This window comes from Hyla sarda, chromosome 8 (assembly GCF_029499605.1).
Source record: "Hyla sarda isolate aHylSar1 chromosome 8, aHylSar1.hap1, whole genome shotgun sequence".
In the NCBI taxonomy this organism is placed as follows: Eukaryota; Metazoa; Chordata; class Amphibia; order Anura; family Hylidae; genus Hyla; species Hyla sarda.
The window spans coordinates 56,086,450-56,108,237 of record NC_079196.1 but is presented as its reverse complement, the minus strand read 5'-3'; the positions used below and the strand labels follow the sequence as shown (position 1 = coordinate 56,108,237).

Genomic DNA, 21,788 nt, shown 5'->3' with positions numbered 1-21,788 from the left:
CTGGATGTCCACAGGTTGGAGACCACTGCACTAGCCCATTAGTTCCCTATTCCATTAAAGAAGGGAGGGCTCAATATTCGCGAATATGCGCATATGCGAAGAGCAGAGAGGGATCCAGTGATTATTGTGATGTGTAAAACGGAGCCGAAGAATTGAAAAAAGCTGCACTCACCCACAGAGAAGTATTTGCCAAACGATGCTTTATTCCACGTGTCCATACAGCAGACGGCAAGTCAATAGCTGGAGGTGCGGGGAGCGTACCACTAGACATCACTGTGATGTGTACTGTGAGCAAAGAAAAAAAAAACATGAATATTCGTAATTGCGAATATTTAGTGCTATATTCTCAATATTCTCAAATTCGTGAATATGTGATATTTGCGATTAAGATTCGAATTTCGAATATTCGTGAGCAACACTATTCTTGGGAAGAAATGGTTGAGTTTCAGGCTCTTCTGGAGGATGACTGTACACTTTTTTTCCCCCCAGAAGCATTACCCATAAAACTCTACATTAGCCAGACCCCTGTACGGAGAATTAGTTCCTGTCAGGAGGCAGTACAAAAGTTGTAAAGTGCTGAGTCTTAGAGGTTTTTATTGTAGAAAGAGAGAACCCCAAAAATGCATGCTTCAGGCTTCTTTCACACTGCCATTAGGACACGGAAATGTGATGGCTGTCGGGGGGAGCTGGGGAGAATAGCGGGAGAATAAAATACTGCTTGTGCCAGCTTTTTCTCCCGCTATTCCCGTCAACAACGGCGCCCGATGGCTCCCATACTAGTAAATGGCTGGGTGAAATCTTTACTGGCAATGGGCGAGGACCACCAAAAAGCTGTCTACAGGTGGGTCCTGTAGAAGTTCTTCCTTTTGAAGGAGATTCTAGTTTGGCTGATAATCCCTAGTCATGTTTTAAAGGGATTCTCCGGTGCTTTGGATAGGGGATAAGATGTCTGATCGCGGGAGTCCCACTGCTGGGGACCCCCGTGATCTTGCACGCGGCACCCCGTTTTTAATCAGTCCCCGGAGCGTGTTTGCTCCGGGTCTGATTACTCTCGATCACGGGGCCGGCGGCATGTGACGTCATGCCTCCGCCCCCGTGTGACCTCACGCTCCGCCCCTCAATGCAAGCCTATGGGAGGGGGCGTGGCAGCTATCACACCCCCTCCCGTAGGCTTGCATTGAGGGGCGGAGCGTGACGTCACACAGGTATCAGGCATCTTATCCCCTATCCTTTGGATAGGGGATAAGATGTCTAAGCACCCGAGTACCCCTTTAATGCTCTTTGATGAGATAAACATTGATTTACAGGGTTACTTTTCCCAATACTAGAGAGCAGGCTTTCTTCCTTCTGGAGAAGTGCTAATTTACTCTTTTCCCAGGGGACATTGCATGGTCTATAAGACTCATAACTCGCCAACTTGGTGGTCTTATTAAGGAGGCAGATACCCCCTCAGACATAGTAACACCATAAAAGTTACACACACATTACATAGTTTTAACAAACAATAGGAATGTGTAAAAAACATATATATCATTGAGGCTTTGATATACACAAAATGTACTTTTTCAATAAAGAAAACGTCATTTTTCCCCACTTTGCCTTATTTTTGTATATATAATTTAAGTAGGTGAGAGGCGGTTCTATGGTAGTTTACACGTAATTTGTGCTTATGGACTTGTTTCTTTTATACTCTTAAGAGAATGGGGCGAAATACCTTCAAGGTTGATGAGAACTGCAATTGACAGAGCTACGGCTATTTTAGGTCCCTGTTGTCCATTTAAATTTTAATGTTTCTATCATTTGTTCCTCGGTGTGAATTAACAACCTTACTAGTATGTTGGCTTCCCGATCTGAAGTCAAGACTTAAAATTAATTCAATAGCCCAGATTTACAGCGATTCTATATTTCACAAGGCAGAATCAATAATGTGACTGAAGGGAAGAAGATAAAAATTTATGGTATCTTGCAATTTAATGGTTGAAAAGATGCAATTGAAGAGATCATAAATTGTGAAGGAGTTTATGCTTGGTTGCTCCTGATTCAGTGCTTGCTGTTAGGACCTGATTTGTGACTATTCACGAGGTGTGATTAATGATGTGATCGATTCTTGCTTCAGTGCAGTAAAGCAGTTGTAATGCTCTTCATTAGAATAAATAAAATAAATTGACTGAAGCTTTATAAAAACTGTGTAACATTTAAAATCTAAAATGTCAATTTTTTTTCTTGTTACAATTTAGCTTTCTTCAGGCAGCTTCCACCTACGTGCCATCATTCATTGTCATTCTGTGAGGGTATTATAGAAACCCATGTGGGTTGGGGTTAGTTTTATGCAAAGCTTACTGAAGAGGAAATACATAGAGTTAAATGGGTGCTGACTGGAGTCAGATTAATGTGACATATGGCTGGAAGACATTGTTTCAGCTTATTAACCCTTTGGCTGAACTGTACTATAGTTTTCAATACCACGGGCTGCTTTGCAGTGTTTTCCTGTGTTTAAAAAGAAGAATTATATTCTTATAACTCATTGTATCTTTGTTTCTCTTTATAATTATCTTTCCTGCTAATATAAATATTTCTCCAATTCTAGAAAGTATCAGCGTGGGTTAGTTGGACCCACCAGAAGAAATGACCTCCACCTCTATGTGCACATCTACTTTTATTTAAATTAAAACTTTGTCTTTAATAGTGTCTAAGGCCCAGTTCACATAGGAACGATTTATCATAGTTGCCATTCATTCTGGTTGCATCAGCTGTGTTTATGATCCGGTGCAGCCTGTTTTGATTGTGAATATGCTGGATCATCCATAGGTCTGGTGCTTTGACATATTAGCCGATGGTGCACCAGATGGGCTGAGTAATGGGGTACTGGAAAAGATGAGCTTGTTGCATCTAGAGTTACCATTCAGGATTGGATACAGATCACTGTACATATGTAAAGTTGGCAAAATAAGTGTTTTTTCAATACACCCATAAGAAATAGACCTTTGTAGCAAGTGATTGGCTTCAAAGTCACCTCTAAATAAAATTGTCTCTTGCTGGGCATTTAGGTGGAGATTTATCAAAATCTGTCCAGTGGAAAAGTTGCTGAGTTGCCCATAGCAACCAATCAGATCACTTCTCATTTTTCAGAGGCCTTTTCAAAAATGAAAGAAGCGATCTGATTGGTTCCTATGGGCAACTCAGCATCTTTTCCTCTGGACAGGTTTTGATAAATCTCCCCCTTAGAGCCCATTATTTTACACATTTTTTGGTCCTCTGGGTCAGATTAACATAGGCAAAACAAAAAATACAAAGAGTGCTTTATGAGTAGGACTGTAAATATTAATGGGATCAATCTCCTGATCAGTTAGAACCACATTCACCTGTGATTTTGTACTATGAGCATTTCATCCATATAAGCTCTGCCATGCAGTATGCTTTAGGGTCAAAGCTGACAACCACTGCTTTAGTTGTCCCAAATGCCCACACAGCCTCCACCCTGTTATAAAGGCTTTCTTTATGTCAAAGTCTCTAACTTCCCTGTGTTCTTTACGTTATTTTGGTTAGCATTTTGATCTTTTTTTTATTTTTTTTTTGCTAAAACCAGCAGTAAAACAGATACGAAAAAACTATAGTGGAAAGATTTGTATATTTTTCTGTGCTTCAGATGCAGTCCTAGTTTTGACCAAAAAGAGTAACTAAAATACTGACCAAAATACTGTGTGTAAACCCATCCTAAGGATTCATGGGCATTCATATTTGACCTAAACTTACTGGGTGTTGTTGTGGCCAACTATTAATTTTGATAAACTCATCACTAAAGGGAATCTGTCATCAGTATCACCTGTACTGATGTGCTGGGGCCTAGTTCCAGAGGTCACAGGGGGGTCCCAGCGGTCGTACTTTCCCCACGATCTATAACTTATTACTTATCCTTTGGATAGGAGATCATTTATTTTTCACTGCACTACTCCTTTAAGGAGATCTGAATTTATCAAATTCACTACAGCCAAGTCGAATCAACACACAAAAAAAAACTGTAAGGCTAAGTTTCCACTTGGTTTTTTTTCTGGCAGTTTTTGGAAAACTGCCACTGCAGTTTTTGAGCCAAATTCAGAAGTGGATCCATAAGGGAGGAGAAGTGTAAGTCCTTCCTTTATATGTCCTATTCCTTTTGAATACATTTGTGGCTTTGGCTTAAAAACTGCAGTGGTAGTATTCCAAAAACTGCCAGAAAAAAAACCAAGTGGAAACCTAGCCTTAGCTTAGTTTTTGAACCCACTCCTGATTTTAGTAAAACATATTGACCAAAAAAATAAATCCAAAATAAGGACCAAATACCAATATTATGTATGAACCCAGCCTTACTCTAGCTATGTGTACACAGTATTTTGGGACTTAATTTAAAACATCCAAAAAATGGGTACTTTAAAGGGGTAGTCCAGTGGTGAAAAACTTATCCCCTATCCTAAGGATAGGGGATAAGTTTGAGATCGCGGGGGGTCCGACCGCTGGGGCCCCCTGCGATCTCTCTGTACGGGGCCCCGGCTCTCCGCCGAGATAGCGGGTGTCGACCCCCGCACGAGGCGGCGGCCGACACGCCCCCTCAATACATCTCTATGGCAGAGCCTGAGATTGCCGAAGGCAGCGCTTCGGCTCTGCCATAGAGTTGTATTGAGGGGGCGTGTCGGCCGCCGCCTCGTGCGGAGGTCGACACGCCCCCTTCCAGCGGGCTGTCGGGGCTCCGTACAGGAGATCGCGGGGGGCCCCAGGGGTCGGACCCCCCGCGATCTGCAACTTATCCCCTATCCTTAGGATAGGGGATAAGTTGCTCACCACTGAATCACCACTGGACTACTCCTTTAAGTCTTATAATTTGTTCTCCATCATCTATAAAATTAAGGGTCATCTTTTGGTAATTTCTGTGTTAATAAACTGAAGTTTTTTTTTTCCTTTTTTGGCATGTTTATTGGGTTGCCTACAGGCCAGAAAAATGGATGATTTGCAAATGCATATTAGTATTTGCTATAGTATACAAACAGTTAAAAGAAAGGCGGGAAACCCGCTGCGAGTTACGCTATCATCATTCATTTCAATGGGTCCGCAGACAGTCCGCAAATCTGACACTATTGTGGACTGTCTTTGGACCCATTTAAATCAATGGTTGTGTAACTCGCAGCAGGATTCCTGCAGCGGGAAACCCGCTGCGCACCCTTAATGCAAAAAAAAAAAAATCTACTCAAAATGTCAGAAGAACATGTTTAAAAGTTGGAGACTCGCCTTGCGAGCCATTTTAAGTCTCAAATTGAGTCTCAAAATACATTGGTGGACATTTACTAAAGAACTTGCGCCTGTAAACATAGAGCAAATGGCCAATGTAGAATGAGTTTGCCGCATTTATTATGTGATTTCTGGCAGGCTCTGGGCCATTTTTGCCATCTGCACTAGAGGGCTTGTTTGTAGGGCAAAATTAGGTGGTTTGCATGACAAATCTTTGGGTGCTGGATTTATCATTACACAAAATTGCACAAATCCCACACCACTGCTGACCACTCATAGCTAACTAACAAAGACAATCTGCTACTTTACGTCTGATTTGCACCTTTACCAGTTATTAAATGATGTGTATATTTGAGACATTACTTTAATAATAATAATAACTCTTTATTTATATATAGCACACACAGATTCCGCAGCACTGTACACTCAGTTATCCCCTAGCCATAGGATCCACAAAATAGGGAATATGGTCTTGCTGGATAACCCATTTGAGGCTGTGTTGATACTAATTACCACCACAATATTACTGCTATTTTTCAAAATTGCTGTACAAAACTGAGCAATTTTTACTGTGAATAGCGCAATTTTACAGTAATATCGGAAAATAGCGGTAAAATTGCTGATAGTTAGTGGTAGTACAGATAATTAAATGCCCTGTGGTTACACAGTTTAAAAAATGGTTAAAAGGAATATTCAACACCAACAGAAACTTCATTATGTGGGTTTGGCAACATGTTCTCACTGGTTGGTGCTGTAGCGGTTTCCAAACTTGAGCTACAACACCATCTCCAATTCTAAAGCCTCCTTCCCATAGTCGCTTTCCATGAAACAGGCAAATAATCTCGCAATTCTGCTTGTCTTTTGCCGATAGCTCTCGCCTTGAAAAGAGTAGCATACACGCCAGGTGCGCAGTCTTATGTGCCAAATGGCAACGTAATGTTGCACTTTACAATTGGCTGGAATTCATTACATGGCATTATAAAAAATTCTGGCCAGCTCCTAGACACTAAAAACTGTGCAGAATACGTGCGCCATGTCACACCACAGATTATAAATCTCTCGCAATGTGTGTATTTAACCTCCCAATCAAATCTGGTCAGGGAAGATTGTTTGATTGCAAGTTCAATGTCAATGTCTAAAAGCTACTTTCTAAAGTATAAATATAAGGAAGCAAATTTCAGTAACATTCTCTTGTCTAATTTCTGTAGTCTTATCTGGGCCCTCTGACATTTATGTGTAGTTTTCTTCTTATACTGGACAGGTTGGTGCACTTGTCATTCCGTGAACTTCTAGCATCTGGTGCTGTATATCTGTGTGATGTTTGTTAATGAAACCTATATAGTGGTTTTCTTGCTACATTGGTAAACTTTTTGTTCCCTTCTTATTGTTCCAAAAAATAGAAGCTACTTGATAGATCGCTATGGGGCACGTCCCTTAACTTTTCCTTTATGTTAGTTTTGATACTGTACATCTCCTTCATTGATAGCTAAATGAAAACAACTTGAAGGGATTGCCACCAGTAGCAGAAGTAACTTCATTGCAAGTACACATTAAGGAGTAATAAGAAATGTATCTTACAATTGGAACCACCTGTTATCTCCCCTATATAATATAATATTTTTTGGAATCTGTACCTCTCCTGTCCATGGGCAGTATGTGGTATTGCAGCTCAGCTCTCTCTAAGTGAATGAAGCTGAGTTGCAATAATAAAACAGAATTGTTACTCGAAGAAGAAACCGTTTGAAACTCTAAATCTAGATGGTCTCTAAAGCTGAGCACATTTGTCTGTTATAGGATGTATGCCAATTTGATTTGTTTTTATGTACTTTTTTTTAACTAGCAGAGTACCCTGGTCTTCCTGCCTTAAAATTATGGGACAGAATAAACAACAATGACCCTCATGTTTCCATATCCTGTCCTCATATCCTGTCCTTATATCCCAACCTCATATCCCGACATCATATCTCAAGCTCATATCCCATCCTCCTATCCCGACATCATATCTCAACCTCATATCCTATCCTCCTATCCCGACCTCATATCTCAAGCACATATCCTATCCTCATGTCCCGACATCATATCTCAAGCTCAAATATATATATATATATATATATATATATATATATACACAGTGGTTCTCCGACATACGATGGCCCAGGCATACGATAGTTTCAACATATGATGGCCTCTCAGAGCCCATCGTATGTTGGGGAGGGTGGCTTGGGGGGGGGGGGGCGATCCACTGCTTCCCTCCAGGTCCGTGGCTCTTCATTTGATTGAGCCTGGCTGTACCAGGCTCAACCATATGAGCACAGAGCACACAGATCAATGGAGTTCTATGGAACTCCATTGATCTGTATGAGGAATCTAATGATTCCTCCTGAACTTTACCTAAGGGGACTAATAAAGTATAAAAAAAAATAAGTTTAATAAAAGTTTAAAAATAACACATTAACCCCTTCCTCATTAAAAGTTTTAATTACCCCCCCTTTTCCTAAAAATATATAATAAATATGTAAATATGATAAAAAATAAACATATGTGGTATCGCTACATGTGCAAATGTCCAAACGATAAAAATAAAATGTTAATTAAACCGCATGCTCAATGGTATATACATAAAAAAAAATACCAAAGTTCAAAATTGCATATTTTTGGTCACTTTGTATACCCGAATAAAACTACAGACCATGGTGCAAAAAACGTAGCCCTCATACTTCCCCATATACAGAAAAATAATTAATTTATAGGGGTCAGTAGAGGACATTTATAAACATACTAATTTTTGTGCAAACAGTTATAATTTTTTTAACAGAAGTAAAACAAAATTAAATCTATATAAGTTAAGTATCATTTTAATTGTATGGACCTACAAACACTCAACATGCAATGGTTGAGTTTTCCATAGACATATGATGGTTTCAAAATACAATGGTCTTCCTGGAACCAATTAATATGGTATGTTGAGGGACCACTGTGTGTGTATATATATATATATATATATATATATATATATAGTTAGAAATGTAACAGTTTGATCTACAACATGAATATGGACTACCATATAGCAATCACACCACAGTGTGGGATTGAAACTAAAAAGGAAGAGGAGACATAACTTTGGGTCTATTTTATTTCCATTGTTTTACATTTTATCGTCCTGCAGAATTCATGAACTCGTTCTTGTGGCGCGTACAATTAAGTGTATGACTGAGCACACCCTTCTGTCCTTTCTAATTCTTATCTTACTACATTGTGTCTATCTACTGTACATCTTACATGTCTTATATTCCTTGTCTCAATCACCAAATACATTGCTCGTTGCTCAGTTTATTAGGAATTGATCATGCGTTTATGCCTTCTTCCATTTCGAGAGTGCTTTTGAGTATTAGGCTTTGTCATAATCAAGTTGAAAGTGATAATGAGAACATGTTCACATTGTTAAAGTAAATGATGCAGCGCACTTAGAGTGAAGACACATTTGAACTACAATTTGTGGCCCTCACAGCAGGATTGAATAGTCTGGGAGGAATGTTTATGGCATACTAACCCCTTAGGTTCCAGGTTTCGACCTATGACATGGTTGGGTTCACCGCATTTATTTTACACTTGCTACCTTTTTCTGAATGTTTTCATGTTTTCAGAATATTACTGTTTGGTTACATTTAGATTTATATATTGGGGGGGTATTCATGAAAAGTGGAGGTGCAGAATTTATTTTTGCTCCATGAATTCACATGGTGGAAACAGTGTACCTGCACCAAATGTATTACATGGCGCAGGTCATGTGATAAATCTGGTGCTGAGCACATTTCTTTTTTGAGTACTCCACTTTGTATGGTGATTCCTCTGCAACTTTTTGTGCGACTTTTTAACCCATGTGAGAAATGTGCCACTTTTTAATAATGCTGTCCACAGTCAGTTTCTAAGCCAACTGAGGACTTGTGTAGAATTGCGCCTCAGTTAGCACAGTTGCGCCAAACGATGCGACAAACTGAAAAGTCGCAAATCATAAATTCCTCATCACTGCATGATATCAACTGAAATCATGACTTCCAACATCACTTTGCAAAAAATGTTCTATTTGGTTTGGCATTTCTTTAGGGGGGGGGTGGGGGCGCACAGCCCTCCATGTGCTTGCCAGAGGTAGCCTCACTGCCATTCGGTACCGAGGTCCTCAGACCCCTTGTGAGACCATATGCTGGTGCGGTCGGTCCTTGGTTCCTCCTAATGCAAGACAATGCTAGACCTCATGTGGCTGGAGTGTGTCAGCAGTTCCTGCAAGAGGAAGGCATTGATGCTATGGACTGGCCCGCCCATTCCCCAGACCTGAATCCGATTGAGCACATCTGGGACATCATGTCTCACTCCATTCACCAATGCCACATTGTAACACAGACTGTCCAGGAGGAGCACGTCCAGGAGGAGCACGCCGCCCCACCAGGAGCATGTCCAGGTGTTGTAGGGAGGTCATACGGGCACGTGGAGGCCACACACACTACTGAGCCTCATTTTGACTTGTTTTAAGGACATTACATCAAAGTTGGGTCAGCCTGTAGTGTGGTTTTCCACTTTGATTTTGAGTGTGACTCCATATCCAGACCTCCATGGGTTGATAAATTTGATTTCCATTGATAATTTTTGTGTGATTTTGTTGTCAGCACATTCAACTACAATGGGGATCAAAAGTTTGGGCACCCCGGTAAAAATTTGTATTAATGTGCATAAAGAAGCCAAGGAAAGATGGAAAAATCTCCAAAAGGCATCAAATTACAGTTTAGACATTCTTATAATATGTCAACAAAAGTTAGATTTTATTTCCATCATTTACAATTTCAAAATAACAGAAAACAAAAAAATGACGTCTGCAAAAGTTTGGGCACCCTGCAGAGTTAATATCTTGTACTGCCCCCTTTGGCAAGTATCACAGCTTGTAAATGCTTTTTGTAGCCAGCCAAGAGTCTTTCAATTCTTGTTTGAGGTATCTTTGCCCATTCTTCCTTACAAAAGTCTTCCAGTTCTTTGAGATTTCTGAGATGTCTGTGACACACTGCTCTTTTAAGGTCTATCCATAGATTTTCAATTATGTTGATGTCAGGAGATTGTGAAGGCCATGGCAAAACCTTCATTTTACGCCTCTTGATGTAATCCCCCGTGGATTTCGAGGTGTGTTTAGGATCATTATCCATTTGTAGAAGCCATCCTCTCTTTAACTTCAGCTTTTTCACAGATGGCATCAAGTTAGCATCCAAAATTTGCTGACATTTTATTGAATCCATTTTTCCTTCTACTTGTGAGATGTTCCCTGTGCCACTGGCTGCAATACAACCCCAAAGCATGATTGATCCACCCCCATGCTTAACAATTGGACAGAGATTCTTTTCATTAAATTCAGTTCCCCTTCTTCTCCAAACGTACCTTTGCTTATTCCGGCCAAAAAGTTCAATTTTAACCTCAGTGGTCCCCAGAACTTGTTTCCAAAATGCATCAGGCTTGTCTATATGTTCATTTGCAAAGTTCAAACACTGATTTTTGTGGTGAGGACGTAGAAGAGGTTTTCTTCTGATGACTCTTCCATGAAGACCATATTTGTACAAGTATCTCTTTATAGTGGAATAGTGTACCACAACTCCAGTGTCTGGTTTTTCTGGAGGGATTGTGCATTCAAACGTGGGTTTTGAATAGTTTTTCTCACAATCCTGCGAGCTGTTCTGTCTGATATTTTTCTTGGTCTTCCAGATCTTGCTTTAACTTCCACTGTTCCTGATGACTGCCATTTCTTAATTACATTCCGAACAGAGGATATTGACATCTGAAAACGTTTTGCTATCTTCTTATAGCCTTCTACAGTTTTGTGAGCGTCAACTATTTTCAGTTTCAGATTTCTGGACAACTGCTTAGAAGAACCCATGGTGCTGATTGTTGGGGCAAGGTCAGATGGTCTTCCCAGATCCATGACACTGGCAGGTCTCAGCTTTGCAAAGGGGGCAGTGCATGCTATAAATTCTGCAGACGTCATTTTTTTGTTTTCTGTTATTTTGAAAGTGTAAATGATAGAAATAAAATCTAACTTTTGTTGACATATTATAAGAATGTCTAATCTGTAATTTGATGCCTTTTGGAGATTTTTCCATCTTTCCTTGGCTTCTTTATGCACATTAATAAAAATTTTTACCTGGGGTTCCCAAACTTTTGATCCCCACTGTATGTAAAGATGAAAGTATTTCATACAATTAATTCATTCATTCAGATCTAGGATGTGTTATCTTAGTGTTCCCTTTATTTTTTTGAGCAGTATATGCGGTGGCCCAGTACAGGATGTGTGTCCCCGTACATTTCTCCTGCCCTGTCAGGCATAGTCCCTCCATGTCCCCGGCCCCCCCCCCCCACTACAGTGTACCCCTATTGTATATATGTTTGTATTATAGTGTACTGTTGCTTCAAATATTATACCATGTGCTTGTTACCCAGGAGGCACTAGTGACCAGGTGACCCCCCCCCCCCAAGTGACCTATGGGATCCTTGCTAAGCTCTCCTATAAAAACCAGGGGAGGGGCTGCAATCTCTCTCTTGGAGTTCTTAGTACTATTGGAGCTCTTAGCTCTTGTTCCTGAGGTCCAGTTCAGTTCAGAGTGTGTCCGGAGCATTGGAGGCCTCAAGCCAAAAGTCTGCAGCCACAAAGTCAGCTCAAGTAAGCTCAAACTCATCTTCATGTCAATTGTCAAGTCAGTCAAGTCAAGTCTTCTGTATAGTCACTGTGGCCTACACTAAAGTGTCTCTACATACTGCAAGTCCCAGCAAGCCTGCAAGGCCCCCCCGTGTCCCTGGTCACCTCCTTGGGATATTGGCTGTACTGCATAGACTGTGTCATCTGTCTACCCTCAGTAAAGCTACCGATGTCCGTAACTTTGCGTCGGTGTCTTCATTGCCCCTGTGCCTAGCCCAGGACCAACGGTATAACCTTTAGGTGGTTAAGGCTAAACCACGCCCTGGCTTCACGACAAGAAGGGGTTAATAACATCTGTCCCCAGGGTTACAACATCTGCCCTGCATTGCACCCTGTAATATCACAACTTTTGGCATCCTACGAACAGTCCTCCCCCCTAGTTTAAACTGTGTCCAATACTGTTTGCTAAAATCGCATACCGATGCGACATAAGTTTGTGCCAGAAAATGTAAGGGACTTTGTCATTGAGATGTGTTTTAACCGAGGCACTTGTGAAATAGAGGGGGAGGTGAAGAAAAGTTTGCTGCATGTTGTTTTAAAATGTGCTAAAGTCGCAAAAACTATGTGCAAAATTAGAACAGAAGCCATGTTACATTATCCAGCATTGCCTGTACCTGAACGGGTTAAAGATGCACTGGAGAAGGGCGCGCAAATGTCCCACTCTGGTCAACATCCCGCCCCTGGGCGTGGAAATCATGTCACTGTCTCCATGCCAAAGTGGAACTGTGAAGATCCGCCCATTGTTGCCGGGGGAGCGGAAGTCAGCGCTGCACCGCTGAAGTCCTTCATATAAAAGGGACCACGCGGCCGGAGGTACACAATATACCGGAAGACTCAGAGAGGAGTAACATGGCGGAACAAGTAAGCGCACGTGTGGAGAGTCCCAAGATTGCGCCGGAGGCCTGGCAAGTTGCTGCGGCGCAACTGTTCCAAGGACTGGCTGACAGCTTGCAACGTCTTTCCTTCAGGGGCCAAGGAGGCCTGCCACCTAGTCCCACTGCCGGAGGACGACGGGGACTGGACAGCAACCCCAGAGGAGGAATCATCCAAGTCATCAGGTGCATCATCGCCGGTGAGGCTGTCCCCTCACCACCAGACCTGGGGGTCCTGGGCCCAAATCCTGACAGAAGAATCGGAAGTGAGCGCCCGGCTGAGGCCACGTTTTCTACCCCTCCTTCCACCCCTAGTCCTGAGCAAACCCCCCAGGCCCCAAAGTCTGTTGTCTATCCACCATCACCACCTTTGCCTAAGTAGTTATTCAGTGATGAGCCCAGTTTGATCCGATACATGAGGAAGCACCTTCTTCCCCTGCCAGGAAAGTCCCATTGCCCAGTTCCTCCTGCCCAGTCCAAAAGGGCCAAAAGATACGCTGAAGTGGCTGAAATTGTGTAGGGACTGAGGCCTCAGAGAATGGAGAAGTATGGGCCGAAGCTGCTGCCATTTGAGGTGCGACAGGCGCAGCAACAAGATCCAAAACCCTGGAGGCCCTGTACATAAGAAAATTGGAGCATCTCTGAGAGGGTGAGCTACCCCTGGAACGCTGCCGCGTGACGGTGGTGAAGATTGACATGGTACGGGAGTTTGGCACCCTTATGGACTGCCATCATGGAGGAACCATCCTAGTCAATCGACGGGTACTACAGAGGGACTATCTCCCCCCAGCAATGCATTCTCTTGAGAGCAGGGAGATTTTGGAGTATATGCCTGTGCAGAACATGAGAGGAGAGTGGGCAGCTGCGGTTACCCGTCCGAAGAATCCAACGCAGATTCCATTAGCTTATTTCCCTTCGGACGACTGGGACGCAGATCCCTTTGGGTTACTGCCACCGAAAGTTAAAGGTACAGCCCGAGAGAAGGTCTTCATGCCCGAGGTGCCTGCTATGGCTCCAAGATACCTGCCAGAGTCATCTGAGGATGGTTTGGCCTAATCAGTGGGCACCAACCAAAGTGCCTCGGCCTACTCCAGCTGTTGCAGAGGTTTGGCCGGTTCACCAGGCACCAACTGTTCATCCCCCAGTGGGGCAAGCTGCTGCGGTGCAGGTGGTTGTCACTGTGAGTCCGACCATCACCGAGTCCCATTTGTCCCATGTCTCATGGAACACACATTTCAACCCCATGGAAGGGGCTCAGTCTCGTGGCCCTAGGTTCATGTCACAAGCTAGGAAACAAACCAACTGGCGAGGCTGGGATGGAAAAATGCCATGTTGAGGAGCATCTTGTCAGTCAAGTAACTTTGCCCTTTTGGTTGAAAAGACTGTGTTCTGTGTGAGAATACTTTTTGTTGTTTCAGGTTTCTACAGCAACGTTCAAGTACAGCGCCTGACAAACTTGTCAAGAGTTTTTGTAGCAACCAATTTCGTAAGTGTGTGCCCGGCTCTTAGCCAAGATTCTTTGCCAGGAACTCTATAATGTACCTGGACTGTGGAGCGGTACAATGGACCTATGTGTATATATATCTCCTGTTGTAGTAATATATTTTTGCTTACTATTCTGCACAAGTCAACACTTGTGCTAATTCGCTATAATTTTCGTAATGTAATAAAATATGTATAACTTGTTTGTACATCAAGGTCAAAGTGTTCAGTGTTTTTGTGTCTTGCGATTTTTATGGGAGGTATCCTGACCCGGTCAGGAGGGACGTCACTACTACCTCACTGCCAGGGCAATATTGTAAAGATTAAAATACCACATAAAATCCTGTGCTACACATAGTCCACTGACACCACGTTAAATCATGCACATATGTCTATAATCACAATAGGGCTGTAGCATTTACCATAGTACAAGTCCACAAAATGTTTATAATGTTTAATGTCTAATAGTTTCTTGTGTCCATGTGCCCGGGATACTTTACTGGCCAGAAGGTATCACTTTACTGGCGTCAGTGTCTTCATTGCCCCCTTGCCTAGCCCAGGACCAGCGGTATTACGTTTAGGTGGTTAAGGCTAAACCATGCCCTGGCATTGCGACAAGAAGGGATTAATTACATCTGCCCCCAGGGTTACGACATCTGCCCTGCATTGCACCCCGCTATACCACACACACACACACACGCACACATATATATATATATATATATATATATATATATATATATATATATATATATATGTACCGTATATACTCGAGTATAAGCCGACCCGAGTATAAGCCGAGACCCCTAATTTCAACCCAAAATCCCAGGAAAAGTTATTGACTCGAGTATAAGCCTAGGGTGGGAAATACCTCATCCCCCCCTGTCATCATCCAGACCCGTCATTAACATCCTCATCATCATCCCCTTGTCATCATCCCACACATCCCCCCTTCATCATCCCCTTATCATCCCACACATCCCCCCTTCATCATCCCCTTGTCATCATCCCACAAATCCCCCCTTCATCATCCCCTTATCATCCCGCACATCCCCCCTTCATCATCCCCTTATCATCCCACACATCCCCCCTTCATCATCCCCTTGTAATCATCCCACACCCCCCCCTTCATCATCCCACACCCCCCCTTCATCATCCCCACCCCCCTTCATCATCCCCACACCCCCCCCCTTCATCATCCTCTTCTCATCATTCGCCCTCAGTGGTCTTCAACCTGCGGACCTCCAGAGGTTTCAAAACTACAACTCCCAGCAAGCCCGGGCAGCCATCGGCTGTCCGGGCTTGCTGGGAGTTGTAGTTTTGAAACCTCCGTAGGTCCGCAGGTTGAAGACCACTGCGGCCTTCAACATCATCCAGCCCCCTCTCACCCCCTTTAGTTCTGAGTACTCACCTCCGCTCGGCGCTGGTCCGGTCCTGCAGGGCTGTCCGGAGAGGAGGTGGTCCGGTGAGGAGGTGGTCCGGGCTGCTATCTTCACCGGGGGCGCCTCTTCTCCGCGCTTCCGGCCCGGAATAGAGGCGTTGCCTTGACAATGACGCAGAAGTACGTTGGCAATGAACGCACCTCTGCGTCGTTGTCACGGCAACGTGACTATTCTGAGGCCGGGCCCGAAGCGCTTAGAAGAGGCCTCCCCGGTGAAGATAGCAGCCCGGAACCACTATGCCACCGGACCACCTCCTCTCCGGACAGCCCTGCAGGACCGGACCAGCGCCGAGCGGAGGTGAGTACTCAGAACTAAAGGGGGTGAGAGGGGGCTGGATGATGTTGAAGGTCGCAGTGGTCTTCAACCTGCGGACCTCCGGAGGTTTCAAAACTACAACTCCCAGCAAGCCCGGACAGCCGATGGCTGCCCGGGCTTGCTGGGAGTTGTAGTTTTGAAACCTCTGGAGGTCCGCAGGTTGAAGACCACTGCGGGTGGGGGAGTTCACTCGAGTATAAGCCGAGGGGGGTGTTTTCAGCACGAAAAATCGTGCTGAAAAACTCGGCTTATACTCGAGTATATACGGTATGTATAAATATGAGACACACTCTTCTATATGCAATTCTCTAATATAATGTTTTTTTGTATTGTAAATGCTCTTGTTAAACAATATAGGGCAAGACAGGTACATGGAAATCAAAGTCTGACCTCTTTCCTGTAGCAGATACCAGCAGAATACAGGTGGTATATATTCCAGCTTGTATTGTTGGTTCATGTCACCATGCCACATTGGTAAGCGTATAGTCTGGTGCTTGCTGACTCTCCTAATTATATCATGCAAAACAAAAATCTTGTGGTCATTAGTGTTGCTCGTGAATATTCACAATGCTAATTTTATTTGCGAATATCGCATATTCGCGAATTCGCGAATATTCGCAAATATAGCACTATATATTCGTAATTACGAATATTCATTTTTTTTTTCACAGTACACATCACAGTGATCATCCCTCTCTGCTTCCAGCTTGTGTGGTGTAAAGAAGGCTCTAATACTACTGTGTGAGACTGGCTTATGCAAATTTTTTTATATGCTAATTTTCACATATGTTAATTTTTGCATACGCAAATTTTTGCATATCCGAAAATAAAACGAGAATATTACGAATATGCGAATTTAGCAAATATATGACGAATATTCGTCCATATATTCGCGAATATTCATGAATTCGAACATAGCCTATGCCGCTCAACACTAGTGGTCATTGGGTGGCGTTCCCCTTTTTCTATTTGTTCATGAAGAGGTTTCTTTGGAGAGAAAGCCTAGTGCAGGTTTGTGTATCTCGTGGCTGGACAACCAGATCTGGGCCTCCTTTTGATACCTAAATACATATCCACTTCTTTATTGTACTCAGCACCGTGTGTGGTTTTAGGTTTGTCAACTGCAATAACCCCTGTATGCCTGCTGCCCAGAACACAAGAGGTCACCATTCATTTCCCCCATTTCTGGAGCTACTGTATAATGTTCTACTAGGTGTTCTAATGTGGGGATGACCTCTCATTAACAAACAAGAAAATGCTTGTTTGTCAGCTGGTCGCATTGTTTGGTTAGCCATGTTATTGGCCGCACGTCACCATGTGAAAACAGGTGATGTACGGCCAACAATGATGAAGTTTAGAAATGCACAGCGATTGTTTGTGTAGCCCATCCAGCAACCAATGGAGCCATTAATAGCTATTGAGCGCCCATCATAGAGTTTGACACTCGTCATGCTCCCATGAGCCTGTATTAAATGTCCCAAGTGACTGTTCACATTGTAATACATAAGTATACTTTAATTCTATTAACACATCCTTGCCTCTGTATCCACAACACTCCATCCACTAAGCAGCCTTTACATTTTAAAGAATTATTGATTTAAGGAATAATTGTTAAAATATATCAATAATCATGCCTGGGTTATTGTCTCTATCCTAGACTGTCTTAGTACACACTGCTGAAACTGTACGCTTGAGGTATTTTCTGGATTTACTGCTGGAAAAGGGGAAACCGATAATGCTTATTGGCAATGCTGGTGTTGGCAAAACTATCCTGGTAACGGATAAAGTATCCAAATTGCCCGAAGAATACATTGTGGCCAAAGTCCCTTTCAACTATTACACCACATCTGCCATGCTCCAACGTAAGTCTGATTTTCCAGCCATGTTTTCATATAAATATATAGGCCATAAGTTGATTCAATGAAGTGCGGATCCACTGCTATGTTATGGATCTGAGTACCATTGGACAAACCATTTAAATTTGAGTAGGTTATGAGTTATTGAATATTATTTGTGCCTCAAGGAGTTTTTTATATCTCTTTTTTTTACCTATGTTGTACATATCATGTGAATTTTCACTGTTATCTAAAGAATGTGTAAACCTACAAAAATATCCCCTGCATGTTTTATTTTTCCCCAGGCATTTTAGAAAAACCTTTGGAAAAGAGGGCAGGACGGAACTATTCCCCACCTGCCAACAAAAAACTGATTTATTTTATAGATGATCTCAACATGCCAGAAGTTGACGCTTATAGTACAGTACAACCTCACACCTTAATAAGACAACATTTAGATTACAGTCATTGGTGAGTGTTTAGTTTACTGATATAATGTATTACCATGCATGTGGTCATTGTAGATTGTCTTCTTGTTTGGTATATTGTCCTCTTATCTCTGACCTAATGTCTATTATATGGCAGATTTCCAACAATGACTACCACTGATGGCAGCTGTAGTAATCCCCATTGGGGTTGTACCTGGCTTTACACTTGAGTTATTTTATGGTGCTACAGTCCACGCCTCAGTCTTCAGTATATCTGACATTATACATTATATTCATGAACCAGAACACTATTGATGAACAGTGTTATAAATGCCACCCACACAGGGTAGTGTTGGATAATGTATGTCAGTGCATTGGATTGTTGGTAGAGTAAAGAAATATTTGTGTTAGGAAATATAGTATTATTATATTTATAGAAATGACTGATGTGGGACTCCGGGAATACTCTCTTTTATGAAAAATATGCAAAGTCATAAATGTAATGAGAATCAAACAACTATCCTTCAGGAAAACCTTCTGTGGTGACCCACGGTGACGGCGGGACCACGGGATGTAGCGTTGTAGGTGGATGGGGCAAGATGGTATTAACCCCAGGGGCAAGGTGATATTAACGCTAATGTTCGTGATGCCAGAGTGGTTTTTGGGTACCGGAACCACATGAACGGTATCTCCACTGTTCCAATGGCTAGGCAGTGAAAGGAGAGTCCAAAGTTATAGTTTAACGGAGACTTTACTGAGTTAAGACAGGTGTCATTATCTTCACAGCAAGGCCAGAATCTCAGAGAGTCGACCAGTAACACAGAAAGAGCCCTGCAGCTTGCTGGGACTTGTAGTTATTGTAATAGACTTTAGTTCAGCCACGCAGACTAGAATAGACTTGATTAGTGTCTTGACTTTTGTAGAGACAGCAAACATAGATGAGAAGACTTACTGACAATGTGGCTGGTGTGCAGGCTTTGTGGCCTCCAGGTGTACTGGGCACAGGTTCTGGGATGTCTGTGCTTTGCTGTCCTCAGCAGAAAGAGAGAGAATTGTAATGGCCACCCCCTTATGTAGGGGGGCTGATCCAAAGCCCATTGATCAAGCTGCGGGTCATGTGTTAAGCTGGTGCCCTCTGGGTAAACATGTGACATCTCATAGGTCCTTTAGATGACCTCTCACAGGTCCTTTATACTAACTATACATTAATACACTGTTTACAATCCTATTACATTAAATGACATTATAGTAACAGCAGGGGAGACACTGCAGGAGAGCCCCCAAGTCACCGAGGGACTCAACCTGACAGGGCCTACGTATAGTGCAGGACCATGTCCTGTACTGGGACATGACACTTCTCCCATGCTGCCCCTTTGCTTCAGAATGCTCTTCATCAGGCATTCAAACTAAAGATGGCCATACCTATAATAATATGCTACTATGCTACCATAGGGATACTGGTTTTGAAGGGATATATGTTTCTAGATATCTGTGTAAAAGGGCTCTGTAATGTTAAAATATTGTTTTTTGTACATGTGTCTTCTCTTTGACATTTATAACGTTTTATCTTAGTTTTCTATGTCTGACATTGACTCTTTTAACTGCATTGCAAAGGCACATCATTTTGACAGTGCTTATTAAATTGCATATTAGCATGCAGAATAGGCCCCTAATTATGGTGACAGGTTCTACCATTCAGGGCAGTAGAGCTGAAAGGGGTACTCCACCCCTATACATCCTCAGCTGCGGCAACCCAGACATCCGGTGCACGGAGCGAAGTTCGCTCCATGACGGATGACTGGCGATGCGGGGAAGAGCCTTGTCACGTCATGGTCACGCCCTGCTTGTGACTTCACGGCCATGCCCCCTCAATGCAAGTCTATGGGAGGGGGTGTGACGTCCATCACGCCCCCTCCCATAGACTTGCATTGAGGGACCGTGATGTCACGAGCCTCCGACATTGCACCCGATTTCCTAAACGAACACCGGGTGCAGCAGTTAGATTGCCCAGCGGTGGGACCCCCTTGATCAGACATCTTATCCCCTATCCTTTGGATAGGGGATAAGATGTCTAGGGGCGGAGTACCCCTTTAAGGTTTCTTAATATCCATATACTTTCTGCCAAGGTTTTTGATGCCAAGGGAATGGGGTCAACCAGGGCTTGTCTCCAAGATCCTCATAACAGCTAAATATGTTGCTTTTATGGTGCCTATCCAACTTCTTTGCAACACAACCCGCTTGCCGTTTTTTGTTCCACACACCCTTCCTTAGTTCAGCTGGCTTGTATAAACCATGACTGGATGATGGTCGTCAATGCATAAAACATATAGAAGAGCAATCATCTGGGACATAATTCTAGGGGTTGCCGAAGTTGTGGTTGCACCCACATCCCTCTACCCCATAAGAGCAGACATGTACCTTTGTCAAGAGTTTGCATTGGGGCCCAGTAGCTTCATATTATGCTTCTGGTAATTATAGTTACATAGTTAGTACGGTCGAAAAAAGACATATGTCCATCAAGTTGAACCAGGGAATTAAGGGGTAGGGGTGTGGCGCGATATTGGGGAAGGGATGGGATTTTATATTTCTTCATAAGCATTAATGTTATTTTGTTCCAGGAATGTATCTAATCCTGTTTTAAAGCTGTTAATTGTTCCTGCTGTGACCAGTTCCTGAGGTAGACCGTTCCATAAATTCACAGTCCTCACGGTAAAGAAGGCGTGTCACCCCTTTAGACTAAACCTTTTCTTCTCCAGACGGAGGGAGTGCCCCCTCGTCCTTTGGGGGGGTTTAACCTGGAACAGTTTTTCTCCATATTTTTTGTATGGGCCATTAATATACTTATATACGTTTATCATATCCCCCCTTAAACGTCTCTTCTCAAGACTAAACAATTGTAACTTCTTTAATCGCTCCTCATAGCTAAGATGATCCATGCCCCATATTAGTTTAGTCGCGCGTCTCTGCACCCTTTCCAACTCCGCAGTGTCCCTTTTATGGACAGGTGCCCAAAACTGAACAGCATATTTCAGGTGAGGCCGTACCAATGCTTTATAAAGGGGGAGTATTATGTCCCTGTCCCTTGAGTCCATGCCTCTTTTGATACATGACAATATCCTGATGTATGTAGAAATCCTAAGTATAAATACTCACTAGATAGATTTAAAGTATATTCACACACAACATATCCGCATTTGTGGATTTTACAAGGCAGTCAAAATTACTTAAGAATTGCCTCGTAAAATCTGCAGTTGTGGATCTGCAATCGCATATTTTACAACTTTAAATCTGCAACCGCAAATTTTATATAACTCCAAATCCACAGCAAATCCTGTGTGTGAATGCACCCTTAGGGTATGTTCACGTGGCAGAATGTCCGGAACTCCGCCAGAATATTCCGCATGAACATTCCGCTGCAGCAGAGTTCC

At 42.8% G+C, this 21,788-nt stretch overlaps 1 protein-coding gene and 1 long non-coding RNA gene across 11 annotated transcripts in view; one reads left to right on the top strand and one right to left on the bottom strand.

The window, feature by feature from the left end:
- The window catches only part of LOC130285427 (dynein axonemal heavy chain 11-like), a 523,820-nt gene that overhangs the window by 207,824 nt on the left and 294,208 nt on the right, over window positions 1–21,788 (top strand). For all 10 annotated transcript variants that reach the window (XR_008847325.1, XM_056536793.1, XM_056536797.1 and 7 more), the window contains 2 exons: window positions 17,755–17,959; window positions 18,238–18,403. Coding sequence is in view for 9 of the 10 variants with exons in the window: in XM_056536793.1 (XP_056392768.1) it covers window positions 17,755–17,959; window positions 18,238–18,403 (371 nt within the window). In the remaining variant the exon portion in view is untranslated. The remainder of the gene's footprint in view (window positions 1–17,754; window positions 17,960–18,237; window positions 18,404–21,788) is intronic.
- The window catches only part of LOC130285428 (uncharacterized), a 37,527-nt gene continuing 15,926 nt past the window's right edge, over window positions 188–21,788 (bottom strand). Inside the window, exon 4 of the long non-coding RNA XR_008847326.1 lies at window positions 188–285. This is a non-coding gene — a long non-coding RNA (uncharacterized LOC130285428). The remainder of the gene's footprint in view (window positions 286–21,788) is intronic.